This window comes from Tupaia chinensis, unplaced genomic scaffold, assembly GCF_000334495.1.
Source record: "Tupaia chinensis unplaced genomic scaffold, TupChi_1.0 Scaffold000126_2, whole genome shotgun sequence".
Taxonomy (NCBI): domain Eukaryota; kingdom Metazoa; phylum Chordata; class Mammalia; order Scandentia; family Tupaiidae; genus Tupaia; species Tupaia belangeri.
The window spans coordinates 725,557-741,419 of record NW_006159594.1 but is presented as its reverse complement, the minus strand read 5'-3'; the positions used below and the strand labels follow the sequence as shown (position 1 = coordinate 741,419).

The 15,863-nt window shown below is 47.4% G+C and overlaps 1 protein-coding gene across 3 annotated transcripts; it reads right to left on the bottom strand.

Moving 5' to 3' along the window:
- Window positions 1-492: 492 nt before the first annotated feature.
- ABHD4 (abhydrolase domain containing 4, N-acyl phospholipase B) lies at window positions 493-15,639 on the bottom strand. 3 transcript variants are annotated; one of them, XR_333982.3, is made up of 8 exons: window positions 15,543-15,639; window positions 11,095-11,183; window positions 8,407-8,779; window positions 8,095-8,249; window positions 6,181-6,292; window positions 2,937-3,123; window positions 694-1,962; window positions 493-628 (listed from the first exon to the last, which is right to left on the bottom strand). XR_333982.3 is itself a non-coding variant. In XM_006144479.3 (7 exons), exons 1-7 carry the CDS (start codon window positions 15,602-15,604, stop codon window positions 1,873-1,875), a joined length of 1,068 nt encoding a protein of 355 aa, XP_006144541.1. In that variant the 5' UTR covers window positions 15,605-15,639; the 3' UTR covers window positions 495-1,872. The 3 variants fall into 3 exon arrangements, 2 of the variants coding, with proteins under 2 accessions (XP_006144541.1, XP_006144542.1); XM_006144479.3 differs by having other exon boundaries at window positions 495-1,962; XM_006144480.3 differs by having other exon boundaries at window positions 495-1,962; window positions 15,430-15,561.
- Window positions 15,640-15,863: the final 224 nt, after the last annotated feature.

Genomic DNA, 15,863 nt, shown 5'->3' with positions numbered 1-15,863 from the left:
AGCTTTAGCCCCGTTTTAACCTTTTCCTTGTCTCTTTTCTCAATCCTTCATGACACCCCACCTTCAAGGCCTGCATTTCTCACACTGAACTCTGGATCCTGTCTCTCACCCCACAGGAGTAGGCTGGCTGAGATGGCCGGTGCTGAACTGGACTCCAGGTTGGGTCTTGGGGACAAGTGTGGGAAAGGAGGTTCCACGTGAGCAGTTACTTTTCAGGGCTCCCTTCTCGCTCTCTCTCTCTTTTTAAAGATTTACTTATTTAATTTTATTTATTCATTCATTTATTTTAATTTGACCAGAGAGAGAGAAAGTGAGAAAGCAAGTCACCAGGCCCGGCATTCAAACCATGGTCAGCCATGTGGGAGTGTCCAGCACCTTAGCCACCATGCCACCTGCTGGTCCCAGGGCTCCCTTCTCTTACTCTGGCATCACATGGGCTGTTGTGAATTCAGCACCACCGTCAGAATGATATTAAACATAGTCACCACCGGCAATTTTTACTCATTTCTTTATTAATATAGAAAAGAAGTCCAAGGCAGCTGGACCAGTAGTACAAAGCACCAGGAGTTAATACTATTCTGGTGAAAGGGTTGGCTTTACAAAAGAGAAGGAGCAGGCAGGAGCTGCCCTGGTTCTGGGACCAGGCCCAGCCTACTACCCAGAGCCTCAGAGCAGCACCTGGGATGAGCTGACAGGTACGTCAAGGGCAGAATGAGCTGGAGACTATGGGGACAGATGGCAGGGGTAGAGGATCAGGCAGTGAGAACCATCCTGTGGCTGATAAGAACAGGACCTGCTGGCTTGAGGTACCCCACTGCTCCATGGGCAGGGGCTCATGGTGGGCCTCAGCTCTCGGGGCAGGTAACACTGCAGATACTAGTGGGCATGGAGAATCTAGACACGGCCCTAGGGTTGAAGGGCCTTTTCCCCATCTCTCCGCCAGCAGCCACCTTTGCTCTATACTACGTGTGGGGCCTGGGGCCCAAGGCACAGATGGAGGCTCAGAGGCCTCCAGTAGGGAGGAAGAAGAGACAAGGGAGGAAGCACTTGAGTGTGCCTAGCTTACACGGCTAGGGCTGAGACATGGGAAGGATGACAGCGCCGAGGCATGGGGCCAGGCTATGGGACAGTTAAGGACTTATCCTTAGCCAGTGACCGGGTCTAGCCCCATGGCAATGGTGTCTGCCTCAAAGCTTAGCAAATCGTGTGTGCAATAAGCACTGAATGTTAGTAGACATGGGTTCTAGCCTTAGCCTTGCCAGAGTCATATTATCCAGATCTGTGACACCAAAGGCTAGGGGTATCCCGCCCTGGACTGTTTCCTCCTCTGTTAATGAGGGCTTTGGCTATGACATCTCAGGTCATGGAAGGGACTCGGTATGTGAAGGGAGCTCCAGGACCTGCTCTTGGGAGCTAAGTGGGAACTGGCCCCAACCAGACTCTAGATGGGAATGGCATAAGGTGAGGGTGAGGGAGAAGATGCTCTTGCATGAAACCTACGCCCCCCCCCAAAAAAAAAAAAAGAGCTAGGAAAGGCTGCTGAGAGTTCTCCATTGCCCAGAGGAAAGAAAGGCTGTACAGGGAGGGAACGTAGCTCAGTGCAATCCATTCATAACTACCACAGGGTAACACTTGGCATGGAGAGAATAGGGTGGCATTGCACAACCCTTTATGTTCTTCCCCAGCTCAGGAGCTCAAGGCCTCTGTGGCTTCTACCTCCAGTCTTTAGTGTGGCATCAGGAATACTCTTTTCTCACTGTGGTCCTGTCCTGGCATGTGTTAGTTGGTGAGGAAAGGACAGAGGGGATAGTAAGCAGACAGGGAGGCGAGAGCGACTCTCTGGCTTTCTCCTCTTCCTCTAGCGAAAACAGCTCAGTCAACTGAATCGCAGATCTCTTCCACCACAGCATTGAAGACGTGTGGTTGGTCAGCATAGACATGGTGCGATGCACCCTCAATCTCCTGCGGAGAGAGAACCCAGCAGAGTCAAGAGGCCCTTTATTCCCAGTGCCAGAAAGCTGTTGCACCATTTCTTTTCCCCTCAGACTTGCTTGCCTGTCACCTACAAGTTCTTACCAAAAACAATGCTCTTCCTTTTGCCCGGATCTTGATACTTTCCTTTGGGAGCCAATGTGACCCAATATCCCATTCTACTTCTAAAGATCGCATCTTCCCTTCCATGTTGGTCCCACCACTGGTCCGCTCATTTCATCCAAAGGCTCAGGAAGCCAGGGCCCATGGGTGGCACCCAGCCTAAATAGGCATGCTGATTGGCAAACAGGGGTGGGGCATGTAAGAAAAAAGGGAGGTAGGGAACCAGCAGTTAGCGTAATGGCTATGTCGCTGGATTCCCACGCAGTCGACCGTAGTTCGCGTCCCGGACCCGGTGGCTTAGAACTCACACTGGGCGTGTGTGCGTGCGTGCCCAGGATCTTGAGAGGAGAAAGGAGGAGAAGGGATTGCGGCGTGACCATCCTCCCTGGGGGGTGATTTCTCGCTTTCTGTCTCTATGTCTCTCTGTCTGGCGAGCGCACGCGCCCTATAGCGAAAACCTCTAGAAAAAAAAGAAAAAAGGGAGGTAGAAGTCTTCATGGCAGCCTCTCCAATTCACTCTCTTGCTCATGGCTCTGGTTTTGGATAGGAATTCTGGGGGCTGGAGTGGCAGCATGTGCCTGGATACTCACCAAGAACCTGCCTCTTATGTGTGGCTGAGTGGGCTACACAGAAGTGGGATGCTCCTAATTATATTACTAAGAAAGCCCAACCATTCAAATCCACTGCTCTACCAGTCTGTCTGATCCTCTTTTCCCCTGAACTCTTTGATCATCCTTTTCAACCTCAAGACTAAGAGCTGGCTGACAGTCAACCAACATGTGCTTGGATTCAATTTACAACACCTCCACCTTGACTCCCTCTCCTTGGGTGGCCCAACGTACCAGGTCGCGGACATAGGAATCTGGCCGCTGCATCTTCACCTTTTTTCCTGTGCTGGTATCTATCCAGGTGTTGGCCCCATAGATCATGGTGATGGGCACATCTTTTCGAATCAGATGAATTCGCTCCAACATGGGGCGCCGGGCCCAGCCAAAGGACTCCATCATGGCCTTGAATGCTGTCTCACCACTGACAGAGGCAAAAACACGGTAAGGCAACGGGTAGAATAAACCCTGCAGCAGAGAATGTCAACTTTGTGGTCTCTTCAGAAACAGTATCTTTGTATTCCTCTTAAAACCAGCATTGGGCTCATTAGAGATTAGATATTAGTGAGAAAAAGAAATGACTACATCTCCGGGGCTCTGTGATAGGAGGGACACACTTGTAAAGAACCTCATGGCACTGAGAACTGTCCAAAAATGGAGTGAGTTATTATTTATTCTATAAATATTTACGTGCCATGTCCTGGGCAGGGAGAGGGGACCTATGAATGAGATAAGATGCCTGCCCTTGTAGAGACCACACCATAGCTCACACTTTAGGAAGGCAGGCATTAAATAACTAATCATGTGGTTAATTATTTAATGTAAAATTCTCCAAGAATTATGTAAGGATGGTAGAGGTTATGAAACATAGATAGGGACTTAATCTGCTGAGGAGTTCAGGTGAGGTGCACTCTTTAGGGCAAGTACTATCATAGTAAAAGGGCACTCTGGGAGATTCTGGAAATGAGAATCAGTCTTATGAGGACTGGGGAGCAGCAGTTTTTGCTTAGGGAGAAATGGTGAATGCCACCTTAATCTACTTTACTGCCTGGTTATTTCCTTAAGAACTGAGGCGGGGGCAGCAGGTGGCATGGTGGTTAGGGCACTGTACTCTCACATGGCTGACTATGGTGGTTTGCTTTTTCACTTTCCCTCTCTCTCTCTCTCTCTCTCTCTTTCTCTCTTTCTCTGGTGAGCACATGTGACCTATAGCAAGTTTAAATAAAATTAAATAAATAATTCTTAAAATATTTTTAAATTTAACTTTATTTATTTATTTAAATTTGACCAGGGCGGGGGAGGGGGGAGAGAGAGAGAGAAAGCATGCTGCCAGGTCTAGGACTCGAACCACGATTGGCCATGTGGGAATCCAGCACCCTTAACCACCACGCCACCTGTCAGCCCCCAAATAAATAATTCTTAAAAAGAAAAAAAGAAGAACTAAGGCCTCAGATATCTTAATTTCCTCATGTACAAATTGGAGAGAATTATGCCCACTTCAGGTCATGATTAGGAGCCCTGACATTTAGGTGAAGTAGGCATCTCCCAAACATTTTCCCCTTGGCCAAATTTCATGTTTTCCAAGAGAATGATAAGAGTTACCAGGGCCAGGTGATGGTGAAGTGATAATGCAACTGAACCCACATGGGAAAGGTCCTGGGTTCATGTCCTGAGACCTTTTTTGAGTGTATGCATATAGGCCTGTGTTCTGCGCTGACTGAGACTGGAGGTATATTATAGTGTGAAAACCCTGTTGGGATACCTCTCTCTCTTTCTCTCAAAGAAGAGAAAATTAATAAACTTAAAAAAAAATATGGTGCACTGGTAATGCAACTGGACCCACATGGGAAAGCCCCTGGTTTGTGTCCTAAGAGCTCCTTGTGCACACTCGGCATGCACATGTGCCCATGATTTGGGCTGGCTGAGGTTGAGGGTGGATCATGGTGTGAAGAACCTCTTGGGAGTTCTCGTCTACATTTCTCTTTGCCTCTTTCTATCATGGAAGACAAAAGTAAACTTAAAAAAATTTAAAATAGTTACCATGAACTCGTAGAGTTACGACTCAAAAAGCTCGGATGGTTATAAATTTAGTGCCAGTGTTTGTGGGTTAGGAAGTTGGTTATCAGTGATATCGTCTTTTCTTCCTTCGGGACACAAATGGGTTATGAAGTTATATACTCTGTGGCTGAGACTGGGAAAACAGGACTAGGTCTGGAATAAGGCAATGGTTAGGGTTGGGCCCGTGGGATCTCAGGTGGGTATGAGACTGGTACTGAGCCCATGAAGGCTGAGAGAGGAGCCATGTGCAGGAAGCCAGGGATACCTGATTTGAGTATTGAGCTGGGCATTTTTATACTACTGCTTAACTGGGGCCCTTTAAAGCTGAGCTCATGTATTGGTTCCTTGGGAAAGTCATGACACATTTTTGCATAGACAAACAGGGAAATACGTCATGGCTTTCCAATGACCTAACAGAATGTTGGACAGACAGCTCCCACACTGCCCAAAAGCTGAGTTTGAGGCTCATGCTCAGACAGTGCAGATGGAATGCACATCTCTACTTTCTTCATGGCTTTGGGTTTACAACAGGTGCCACGGGCAGGCCTGGAGAGAGGTGGGGCAGGGACCTTGGCTCCCCTGCGATGCCTCCCAGCAGCTCAGGGTGAGGCCTCCACAAAGATGGTGCCACCAACGCAGCCTCACAGTATCAGCTACTGTCAGGGAGCTGCTGTAGGGGAAGATTACCATACCGACTGCCCTGTCTGTCAGAGTTGCCAAGACTGCAGGCTGGCAAGCTGGTGGGGCCTACTGAATGAGTGAGTAGCTGTAGACAGGAGTTTCTCAAGGTTCCAAATCTCCAGAAAATGAGAAGGAATTTCTATTCCAAAAAAAAAGTGATTATAAAGTGTACCTAATTAAATTTAAAAGTGCATATTCTTTCACTGAGCAATTCTATTTGTAGAAATGTATTCTATAGATATAGTCATGTGTGTGCAAAGAAATATGTGCAAGAAGGTTCTCTGAAGCAATGCCATATGATATCTTAGAGGGGAAATATAAGGAAAGTTGGCAGGTTAGAGACAAGAGAGGACTTCCTTCCTTTCTTCCTTCCCTCCTCAATTCCTTTCCTTTTTTCTGTTTTTTTTTTTTTTCCTTAAAAAACAGCATGTTTATCACTTCTTCAGGTAGAAAAAAAGCTTTTAAAATGTTTTCTAGACTCCTGCCCATCGGGCCAACTGCCTGCTGTTAGGGAAGAAGGGCTTTCCTCCAGAGGCGGGCAGCATGTTTAATTAATCTATTATCTTCTACATGCCTTTGCATGTAGTTCCCTGGGGGAACTCAGGAAATGATTAAATCTGCTAGTGTCTGTGTTTTCTTAATGGATTCAGAGTTTTGTAGAAGAAGAAAGAAAGCATAGGACTCCAGCACTGGATTTTGCCTCCAGACTAGCCAGCCCCAGCTGGCCCAGGAGCCACCTCACCTGGGATTCTGCGCGTTACAGTGGTAGATATACTCCGATATAGTATCATCTTCAAAGAAGTCTGCAAACTTGCGCTTGAAATCTGGCCGGAATCGCTGTACCAGGCCAGGCCCTGGAAGGGGATAGAAAAACAGTCACCAGTTTGGGTAGGGCAGACAAGACTCCTGCCTGTTTTAACAACTTTAAGCAAATCTTATTTTTCCTAAGGGTCTGATTGTTTTACACATTTAACATTACAATGGCGGAGAGTACTGGTGTCTATTGGGGTGGTCCGGATGATTTCGAATGACAGCATTAGTTGAGTACCTGATAATTTATAAACAGTCTAACATTTCTGACAAACCAAGGAAGTCCCAAGAAGTTCCAAGGAAGCCCCAGAATCCTTTCTTGCAAGGATCACAAGCCCCACAACAGTTTTAGGTGGAGGTTATTTTCGTTTACAGTCTGGGTTATATTTCTTTCTCCCTGAGACCTTTTTCATGGTCTTTGAATCATCTAAAGGTAGTGGATAAAACCAGACCACCTCCCAAGAGCCCTGTCATGTTCAGGCCTGTAACAGAATATGTGGAGAGGTGAACCTAACAACGCGGTGTGTTGGACTCGGTACGGTTTTAGAACATTTTATTCCTTTCACCTTTCTTCATGGTACACATGCGAACATTCACAAACAGACTGTAAAAGCTGGGCCTAACAGTCTGTTTCTCATCTCTCTCTTTTCTGGTCAACTCTCGGTTTGTGGGAAGAGGGGGGTGAGAGGGAGGTGAGAGATGTTGTGGTAGGGAGGGTGCAGCTAGGCTATCCAAGGGCCCAGGACCACCCTCCTGGCATGGTTCTCCAGGACTGCCATCCAACCACCCCAGCCAGAATAGCTCTGATGCATGTGCATGAACTGGCTAGATACAAGTTGAGAAAAGGTGAGAGTGGATAGAACAGGGCTTCTTCCTGGAAAAGAACTGGACAGTTTGTTGGAGTCCACAGTACCGGGAACCCTGAGAAGCTCAGCCCTCTGCCCACTGACTGTGGGCACCTGTGTCTCTTGCTAGCCTGCCTTTTCTCTGGAACTCCTAAACTCCTACCTTCTACTCAACTGCTCATTAATTCCCTTTATTCAGAACCATCCTATTTTTCTTCAAGGGCCTAGAGAGACAGCTCTTATTTAGCAACAGTGATGAACTCAGCATTACTGACTACTAACCATTACTCTATACTCATAGGCCATTAGTACAAGGGAGGGTCACCAACCTTTCCTAGAACAGGAGCCCTTTATCAAAGTAAAAAGCTCCTGAGAAAGGAAGGTGCTGACAGTGTGAGGTCAGAAGGCCAGACCCTCTGATCCCATTCACTATGGCTGCCCCTGCAGCCCCTGCCCTTTCCTCTCTTTCTCCCCCAGAATTTGCTGACAGCTACTAAGTGCTAGATGACACAGAGCAGAGGAAGATGTGGCACTTGTCTGGAGCAGGCTATGGTTCAGAGGGCTTTCCTGCCACTCTTTTCTGCCACTGTGGGCTCTGTTCTGACCTCTCCCTGCTACAGGTGCTGGGGGAGCCATGAGGAAGGAATTCAGTGCTAGGTGCTGCACCAAAATTCCCAGTATGTCCTAAAACTCCTATGTGGGGAAGGAAGTGCCATCTCACAGCCCTTCCTCTTTCTGTGTGTCTAGCCAAGGCATGGAGAAGCTGTTCTGCTCCAACTCTTCTTCACATAAGAAAGCTTTTTCCATGTAAAAAACCCACAATCTTCTAAAGTCTCAAACAAAGAGATCTGGTCCAAATTAAAAGCTTTAAATCACAATGAGAGGCCCTTTCCCACTTTTTATGAATGAGCTGGAATGGTGAAAGTCCAGATGCAGTGGAGCTTTCAGAATGGGACAACCTTGGTTTAAGGAGATCATTTCTTCATCTACAGGCCACTTACCCCAGGGCCCAGCTACTCGAAGAACAGCCAGTGGATTGGAGCGCCCTAGGACAGATGCCACGGCCTTGACCCAGGTTGGAGGTGCACGGATCTCACTGGGGTCAGTTGGTCGGAGCGGAAAGCCCCATGGGTCCACCAGGATAAGATGCTTAACTCTACATTAAAGGAGGAAAAAGAATAAACACTGTATTTGTTGGGAGGTACCAAAGTCCTTAAATTGCCTGGGAAGGAGGGAACTATTAGAAATGAATACTGGAAATTTCCCAGCAAGGCAAGGAGTTAGGTCATGAGGGAAAGGTGACTTTTCATTACCTCTCAGGGTACTTAATAGAATAAGAAGTGGCCAGGAATCCTCCCAAACTGTGCCCCAGGAGGATCATGCTGGGGATCCCCATGGTCTCCCGCCAAGTCTCTATTGAGGTCACAAATTCATCTTCAGCCCCTTCTGGGTCCCTTGGGAATGCTGGTCTTGAGCTTCTCCCAAAGCCAAGCAGGTCGAAGGTGTGGAGTGTGCGGCGGGCACTCAGCGAATCCATGTTGAGGATCCAGAGGCCCACGCCGCCCCCAAAGCCATGCACCATCACCAGAGGGGTGCGGTCCTTTTGCTCAGGGCTCACAGTCACCGTCCAGATCTTGTTCTGGTTTGGGAGGGACACATATCGGGCCAGGAACTTGTTTTGGAGACCTGGGAAGGGAAGATCTTGGGATAAATCAACAGCACTCTTGACAGCACCATCATTTTGCCTGAAGGGCCACCCTTTGCATCTGTCTCTCCATTCCCAAACCCTTCCCCAACCTCCCTCAGTTCTTTCCTTCTACCCCATCTGACCATTGGTAAACTTTACCAAACTTCAGACAAGCCTCTCTGAGTCCTCTGCTCAACTAGGCCTCAACGTTGGCCCTTGTCCTGACTTTAATCCGCCCAGTTCAGTCTTAGCAAGGAATCCTGCCAAGTCAGGCTAGTAGAAGTCCCTTTCTCCTTTGTTAATATTCTGATCAAGTTCTTCATCCCTATCTTTGATGTGTAAGTTCTTGATTTTCCTTCAGAAAGAGTCCTGTTAATGGGACCAACAGATGACAAAATGGTTACATTGCTGGACTCCCACGCAGTTGACTTCAGTTTGGGTCCTGGACCTGGTGGCTTAAATTCATGCTAGGCGCGTGGGTGTGCATGCCTAAGATCCCAAGAGGAGAATGGAGGCAAAGGAATTGTGGCATGGCCATCCCCCCTAAGGGCTCATTCCTCACTTTCTGTCTTTTTCTCTCTCTGTCTGTCTTTCTGGCGAGCGCACACACCCTATAACAAAAACCTCTCCCAAAAAAAAGAAAGGAAAAGAAAGAGTCCTGTTAAGTTAGTTAGCTAGTACTCCTCTTATCTTGAGTCTCCTCTTAGTAAAGTCCCATCCATTGACCCTCTCACCCTGCTCTGTTTATAAATCCCCACTTGTCCTTGTATTTGGAACTGAGCCTGATCCCTCTCCTTTGTTAGCAAGTCTTCAATAGTTTTCCTGGCTATTTTAATAAGTATCAGAATTTTTTTTTTCTGTAATATTACACACCCTAAAGAATTCAACTCAAAGCACAATTTAGTCTATAGGTAACAAAAGGGGCATCTGATTCCTCAGGCTCCCCATGGGCCCAGCATGGTCATGGCACTGCAGACCCAACAGAGCTCTTTTATCCATCACTCCTGAACCTCACAGTGCTTGGAGCTTGACAGATGGACAGAACTGTGGTCCAGCCAGATAGCAGGGCCAATGGGTGTGAACTGAGCCTCGGACTTATTTCTCTTAAGAGATGGAAGTGGACGTGGTGCTTATTCTGCTGGCCGGAGAGCAGTCACAGTCATCTGGGCGATGGAGCCTAGATCCTGGACAGAGGCTTGAAAGCTGAAGTGTTCTCAGACTTCACTTACTCAGGCCCAGAAGAGACAGGGCAGCCATGGCTGGGCAGGTGGCTGAGAAATATGGGAGACATGGTCCAAGAGCCTTGTTTGAACCAGCAGCTGCTGCTACTCATGGGATGCCCTGCCCCAACATAACACTGCCCACTGGGCCACCTATGGTGCGGTGGTTAGGGCAGTTGTATCTCACATGGCTAATTGTATGGTTCGAGTCCTAGACCCAGTGGCTGAAGAAACACGCTGGAGGGGCTGGCAGGTGGTGTGATGGTTAAGGGTGCTGGACTCCCACATGGCCGACTGCAGCAGCTGACTGCATTCAAGCACCGGACCTGGCTGCTTGCTTGCTTGCTTTCTCACTTTCTCTCTCTGGTCAAATTAAAATAAATAAATTAATTAAATTAAATAAAACAATTCTAAAAAAAAAGAAAAGAAAGAAACACACTAGACCTGCATGCATGTGTGCACTCCAAATCCCGAAGAGGGAGAGATGGAGGAGAAGGGATTGTAGCACGACCATTCCCCACAGGGGATGCTTCCTCACTTTCATTCTCTCTCTGGTGAGCGCATGTGCACTGTGGCAAATCAAATCAAAACAAAACAAAACACTGCTCATGAGAACTGGTCTGTGCAAAACCCAAACCACCAGATAGGTAGTGAGCCACGCTTGGGTAGAACACAAGGAATAGTGATATTAGAGGACGTACCTGCATCTCAGGTAGGAAGGTGGTAAGTTTAAGAAGCATCTGTATGTTTACAAGAGAGCAGGTGAGAAGGAAGAAGGGAGGAATTGGGGAGAAGGAAGGCGAGGGAGAATGTACATGCTGTGTGTGTTGTGTGTTAACACACACTGGTATGGGGTTTGAGGTGAAGCTCTAAGATGTGGCAGGAACCAGCATATGGCTAAGGAGAAGGTGAGGAGACTCTATCAGAGAACGGGGTGTCCTTTGTGTCAGTCTTTCTAACGACTGACATCCCTTCTTCCCGCCCTAAGCACTGTTAATCAGACAGCAGCGCACTCGGTGCACCCAGATCTGGGTAGATTCTCCTTCCTTCTAGGTCTCCTGAGGGAGGTGGGACAAGCTATCCCTTCTACTTACACTGCAGGATCCTGGCTTCCACATTCTTCAGCTGAGACATGGAAGTGGGGCGCCAAGCAGGTAGCCAGCTACTCAGCCAGCCTTGAGGCCTGGGAGAAGACACAGAAACACCCATTGGCAACATTGGAAAGGCGATGCCCTCAGCCTTGCTGGCAGTTACAATGTTATCAGGCTCAGGGTGTTTCCCAGCCTCGGAAGTCACGCCTGCTCTGCAGTCGGCAATTCCCCAGGTGCCCAACAGACTGCTACTCTGCTGTAAATGGCTAGTAACAACAACATGTCCTAGTTCCACCAGATATTCAGAACACCATGCATACTGTACTTTACAGTTTACAAAGCTCTCTCACACTCATTATCTTACTTGAGCTCCTCTTTGTTACTGGTTATCATAATTCATGTTCAAGGAGATTAAAAGGAGGAAAAAGCAACGTTTAAGTAATGTTTCAGTTATCCTTGGCCATCCCCAGGACTCACTGTTCCCTTAAGGCGAGACAGGCTCCCATGCCCTCTATCCTCCTGGCAGGGCAGTGGCATTTGTCTGTGCCCTTTCCTAAGTCTCCAAAAGTGGGGAGTATTGTGTCAGCTGAGTCGAGTTGAGCTCTCAGCCCTGAACATAGAGAGAGGGCAGTCAGGGAGCAGGAGGCTGGGGTTCAAGACCCACTATGGTTCACTGACAGGACACAGGTTGCCTCTGACCTTGTCTTCCTGACTGTAAAATGAGAACATATGGCCTATGTCCTCACCTGCCATAACATGTTAACTTATCCTGCTTTCTCCTTCACACCCAGTGACTCGCTGCAGGGCAGAGGTTAGAACTGCCAACTTTAGAATGAAAAAAAAAAACAACCTAGATTTGAATCATAGTACAATCATTGATGAGTGGAATTGATTTGTCCTGTTACATAACCTGTCTTTAAGCATTTGAAGACAGGTTTACCTGTCTTTTCCTAGAAGGGACTGCGTGAGGTACCTGGTATTTGGATGCTCACTGAATAACAGTTTTTACTATTTCTTTTCCATCCCGTAAGTAATTTCTCTTTTCTTGTAATTTGCCTGGGTGAAGGGGGTTATCTTGTAGGATGGACACCGACAGCTACAGGAAGGGCCTGTGAATCGGCACAGTTAGGGCAGGGGCATTCTGGAAGGAACTCTTTTGTACACATTAGCCATCTAGATATATTATCTGAAGCACAGAACTTTGGATTAAGATGTTTCCTTAGATGTCATCTGGTCAAGCCTTTGCAATTTATAGGTGAGCAAACTGATGCCCAGAGAGGTCGAAAAGCAAGCCAGAGAAAGAACTGGAACTACTGGGTTGTCAGAAAAGTCATGTATTTTTTTTCCATGTTTTTCTATGCTAAAATGTGTCATGACTTTTCCAATGACCCAACAGAATCCAGATCTCAAATCCTGGTTTCTCAGTACTTGTTCCCTGCACCTTCCAACCTCAGCTTTTCAAGGTCATACGCAGATACTCACAGTATATAACTTCAGTATGTCACACTGGTCTCTGTTTTCTGAAGGCAGGTGTGATCTACAGCCAGGAGGCCAGAGTTCTAACCCTAGTATGACACTAATGGTGTGACTGAAGTGATGGGAACATTATGCAACCATTGTGTCAAAATGCCTTCATCTTAAAGGGGAGATAATAACAGTACCTACCTCACAAGATTGTTTTAAGGAATAAATGAGCTAATGCATCTAAAATAATGCCAAGTGCAAAATAAAAGCCCAATAAACACTTTTTCCTCAGTTAAATCATAAACTATCTATCAATGTTCTGCAAGGAGAAGCTCTCAATAAATAGTTGAGGTTTGAAAGAAAAACTGAACTTGCAGCTAGGAATGCTACATCAATGGCTTTAGTTAGGTGAGAGTTGTCAGTTTCCATAGAAGTAATTCTAGAGAGACTCTGGACCCTTTTAATACTCTGCTGGAATTCCTTGTAGGCTTGAAGCATGGGGACCAAGACCACAGGATTTTTGCTTGTCTTGAGTTATATTTTCTCTCCACATCATAAAGGTTGTGACAAGTCAGATCTACCTGCTGGACCACACATTGCCCCGTAAGTGCTCAAAGCAGGGGTCAACATAGTCAAGGTAGAGGCATTAACTAGGGGCAGGTAGAAACGCTGTCCTGGGTTCCAGCAGGTTGCACTCTCCAGAGAGACAGAGAGGCAGAAAGCAAGAAGTCACCTCCCCACCCCCCATGGGGGATGGCCATGCCACAATCCTTTCTCCTTCGTTCTCCTCTCAGGATTTTGGGCATGCATGCACATTTGCCCAGTGTGAGTTTTAGGTTGTTGGGTCCAGGACGTCAACCACGATTGACTATGTGGGAGTCCAGCAACATAACCAGTACACTACCTGCTGGTCTCATGAAATTTTTATCGTACATTTATGCCTTTTTATATTTCATAATTATTTTCATTAAAGAAAATAACTACTGGTCTGGTCCCGTAGTGCAGTGGTTAAGGGAGGCAGATCCCACATGACCAACCATAGTTGGAACCCCAGCCCTGGCAACTTGAAAAACATACCGGGCATATGTGCATGCATGCCCCAAATCCTGGCAGAATGGAGAAACGGAGGAAAAAGTATTGCAGTATGACCAAGACCCATTGGGAGTTGCTTTCTCCCTCTCTCTGTTTCTCTGCCTTTCTCTAGAGAGCATACACATGTTCTGGTAATCTAAAACAATTTTTTTAAAAAAGAATTATCTTCATTTTCAAGTGCCTACAGAATCTAGTGCAAGTATTTTTTTCTTAAAAAACAAAACGGAATCATAAGATAGCAAAACATAATCCTATAAAGTTAACATAAAAATGAAGAAAAGAAGGCAAAGAAGGGTTAGTAGAGGCCCAGACCACATCATTAATACATTTAGAATCATGTGAAAAAGACTTAAGAAAGGGGCCAGCAGGTAACACAGTGGTTAAAGGTGCTCGACCTCCCCTCCATGGCCGCGCACCAGTGGCTTGAAAATCATGCTGGGCGCATGTGCATGCATGCCCAAAGTCCTAAGAGGAGAATGGAGGGGAAGGGATTGCAGCATGGCCATCCCTCCAACCCCCACCCCCTAGGGGAGGATTTCTCATTTTCCCTCTCTCTGTCTCTCTCCAGCAAGCCTAAATGCCCTGTGCAAAATGCTAAGAAAAGACATTCTGCCCTGTAGAACAGCATGCTCAGTAGATATTCTTTGGGGAGAGAGAGGGTGGGAGCTTTGTTTTGCCTTCTTCTTCACCAAAAATATTACAGGTAAAGCACTGGAAATGGTGCCTGGCCCTGTATATCCACTGCCAGGGAGCTAAGGGCTGGGATGGGAAATTGAGGCAAGGAGCAGAGAAGTGGAGTTGCTGTGAACTTAGCCTGGTTGGAGTGGTCTCCTCCTTCCTGATGGGAGTGAGGCAGAAGGGGTTCTGTGCTGTGAGAGAGTCCTCTTCCAGGCTGCTGTGATCTTGGGCACATCTTCTAACTGCTATGGGAACCAGGCTCTTTATTTATGAAAAAGAGTTGACTTACCAACATCTCTTCCAGCTCTAATATTATGTATCCCTATGCCATTTTAGGCCTTGTAAATTCTCTCCTGGAAAACTCATCTTAGAAAGCAACTTTCTCCCAAATCTCCTTCCAACTCAGGAAGCTATTTATATTGTCATAAAGTTAATTAGTTTTGCAAGTTGCCTGTTCCGCAGGTCTGAAAAGTAGGAATACTAGCTCCAGGAAAGGCCCTGTCCGGTGAAATCAAGACTTAGCTGGGAGCTGAGTCATTCTTCTCAAGCAACTTTTCATTGCTCCTATCAGAATGCAAACTGCTAGTCACACCACCTACAGGTGGCATCCCAAATCTTGAGGCAGTGGTAATAAAATCCAATAACTTTAACCCACTCCCTTAAGGATGTCCTTATGATGATTAAAAGCACTATCAATTAGGATCGCAAAAAGCTATGTGTCTCTGGGGTGGGGACAGAATTCAAGTAACTTGCAAGCCTTTTCCTCCGCATCAACCCAGCGCGGTAGAGACAGCCTTCTCTCTCACTGGGCTAAGGGAGGCTCTTTGCACACCCACGACTACTGTCCCGGAACAAGTCGAGACCAGTACGCCTGGGTGCTACCCCAGCAGTCCCCACATTACCACTAAATCTCACACATTACCAACTCCAAACCCCGAGAAGACCAGAGAAGAACAAGGATGAAAAGCAAAGACTAACGTAGAAAGTCAGAATCGCTGAGCCGCAGGCAAGCGTCTACCATTGCTCTCATGCTCCCCGCCGCCGGCTCTTCTGGGCAAAAGCAAAGCAAGCGAATGCAACCCCCAGCCCTCCCCGGAAGCCGACCTGAACAAGGAAAGGCGGGAAGGTGTCTAAAATTGTTCCTCAGCCACAGACAGTCCCAGGATGATGGCCCAGAGAGACAAAGAGAAAGAAAAAGAGAGACAGGATTAACTCACTGCTGCTCCAGATCATCAGCCATAGTAAACAAGCCCTGCCGGGTCGAGCTGAGCCAGCCCATCCCTCCTCCTGACGCCAGCACCAGCTGACCCAGGAAAGTATCGGATAACAAAGGGGGCGTGGCCAGGCCGCCGCAAGGCTAGGAGGCGGGGCTACCGGAACCGCGGAGTCGCGCTCAGATCTCCCGGGATGGGCGGCCGGGACAGGAGGGGCGGACGCGGCAAACTCTGCAGAGGGGCCGTTTTAGCTGTTTTCGATTACTGGCATGTGCCCAGGCAAAGACGTTTCTGGGGTTCTCGCAAAACGGGACGGTCATACTT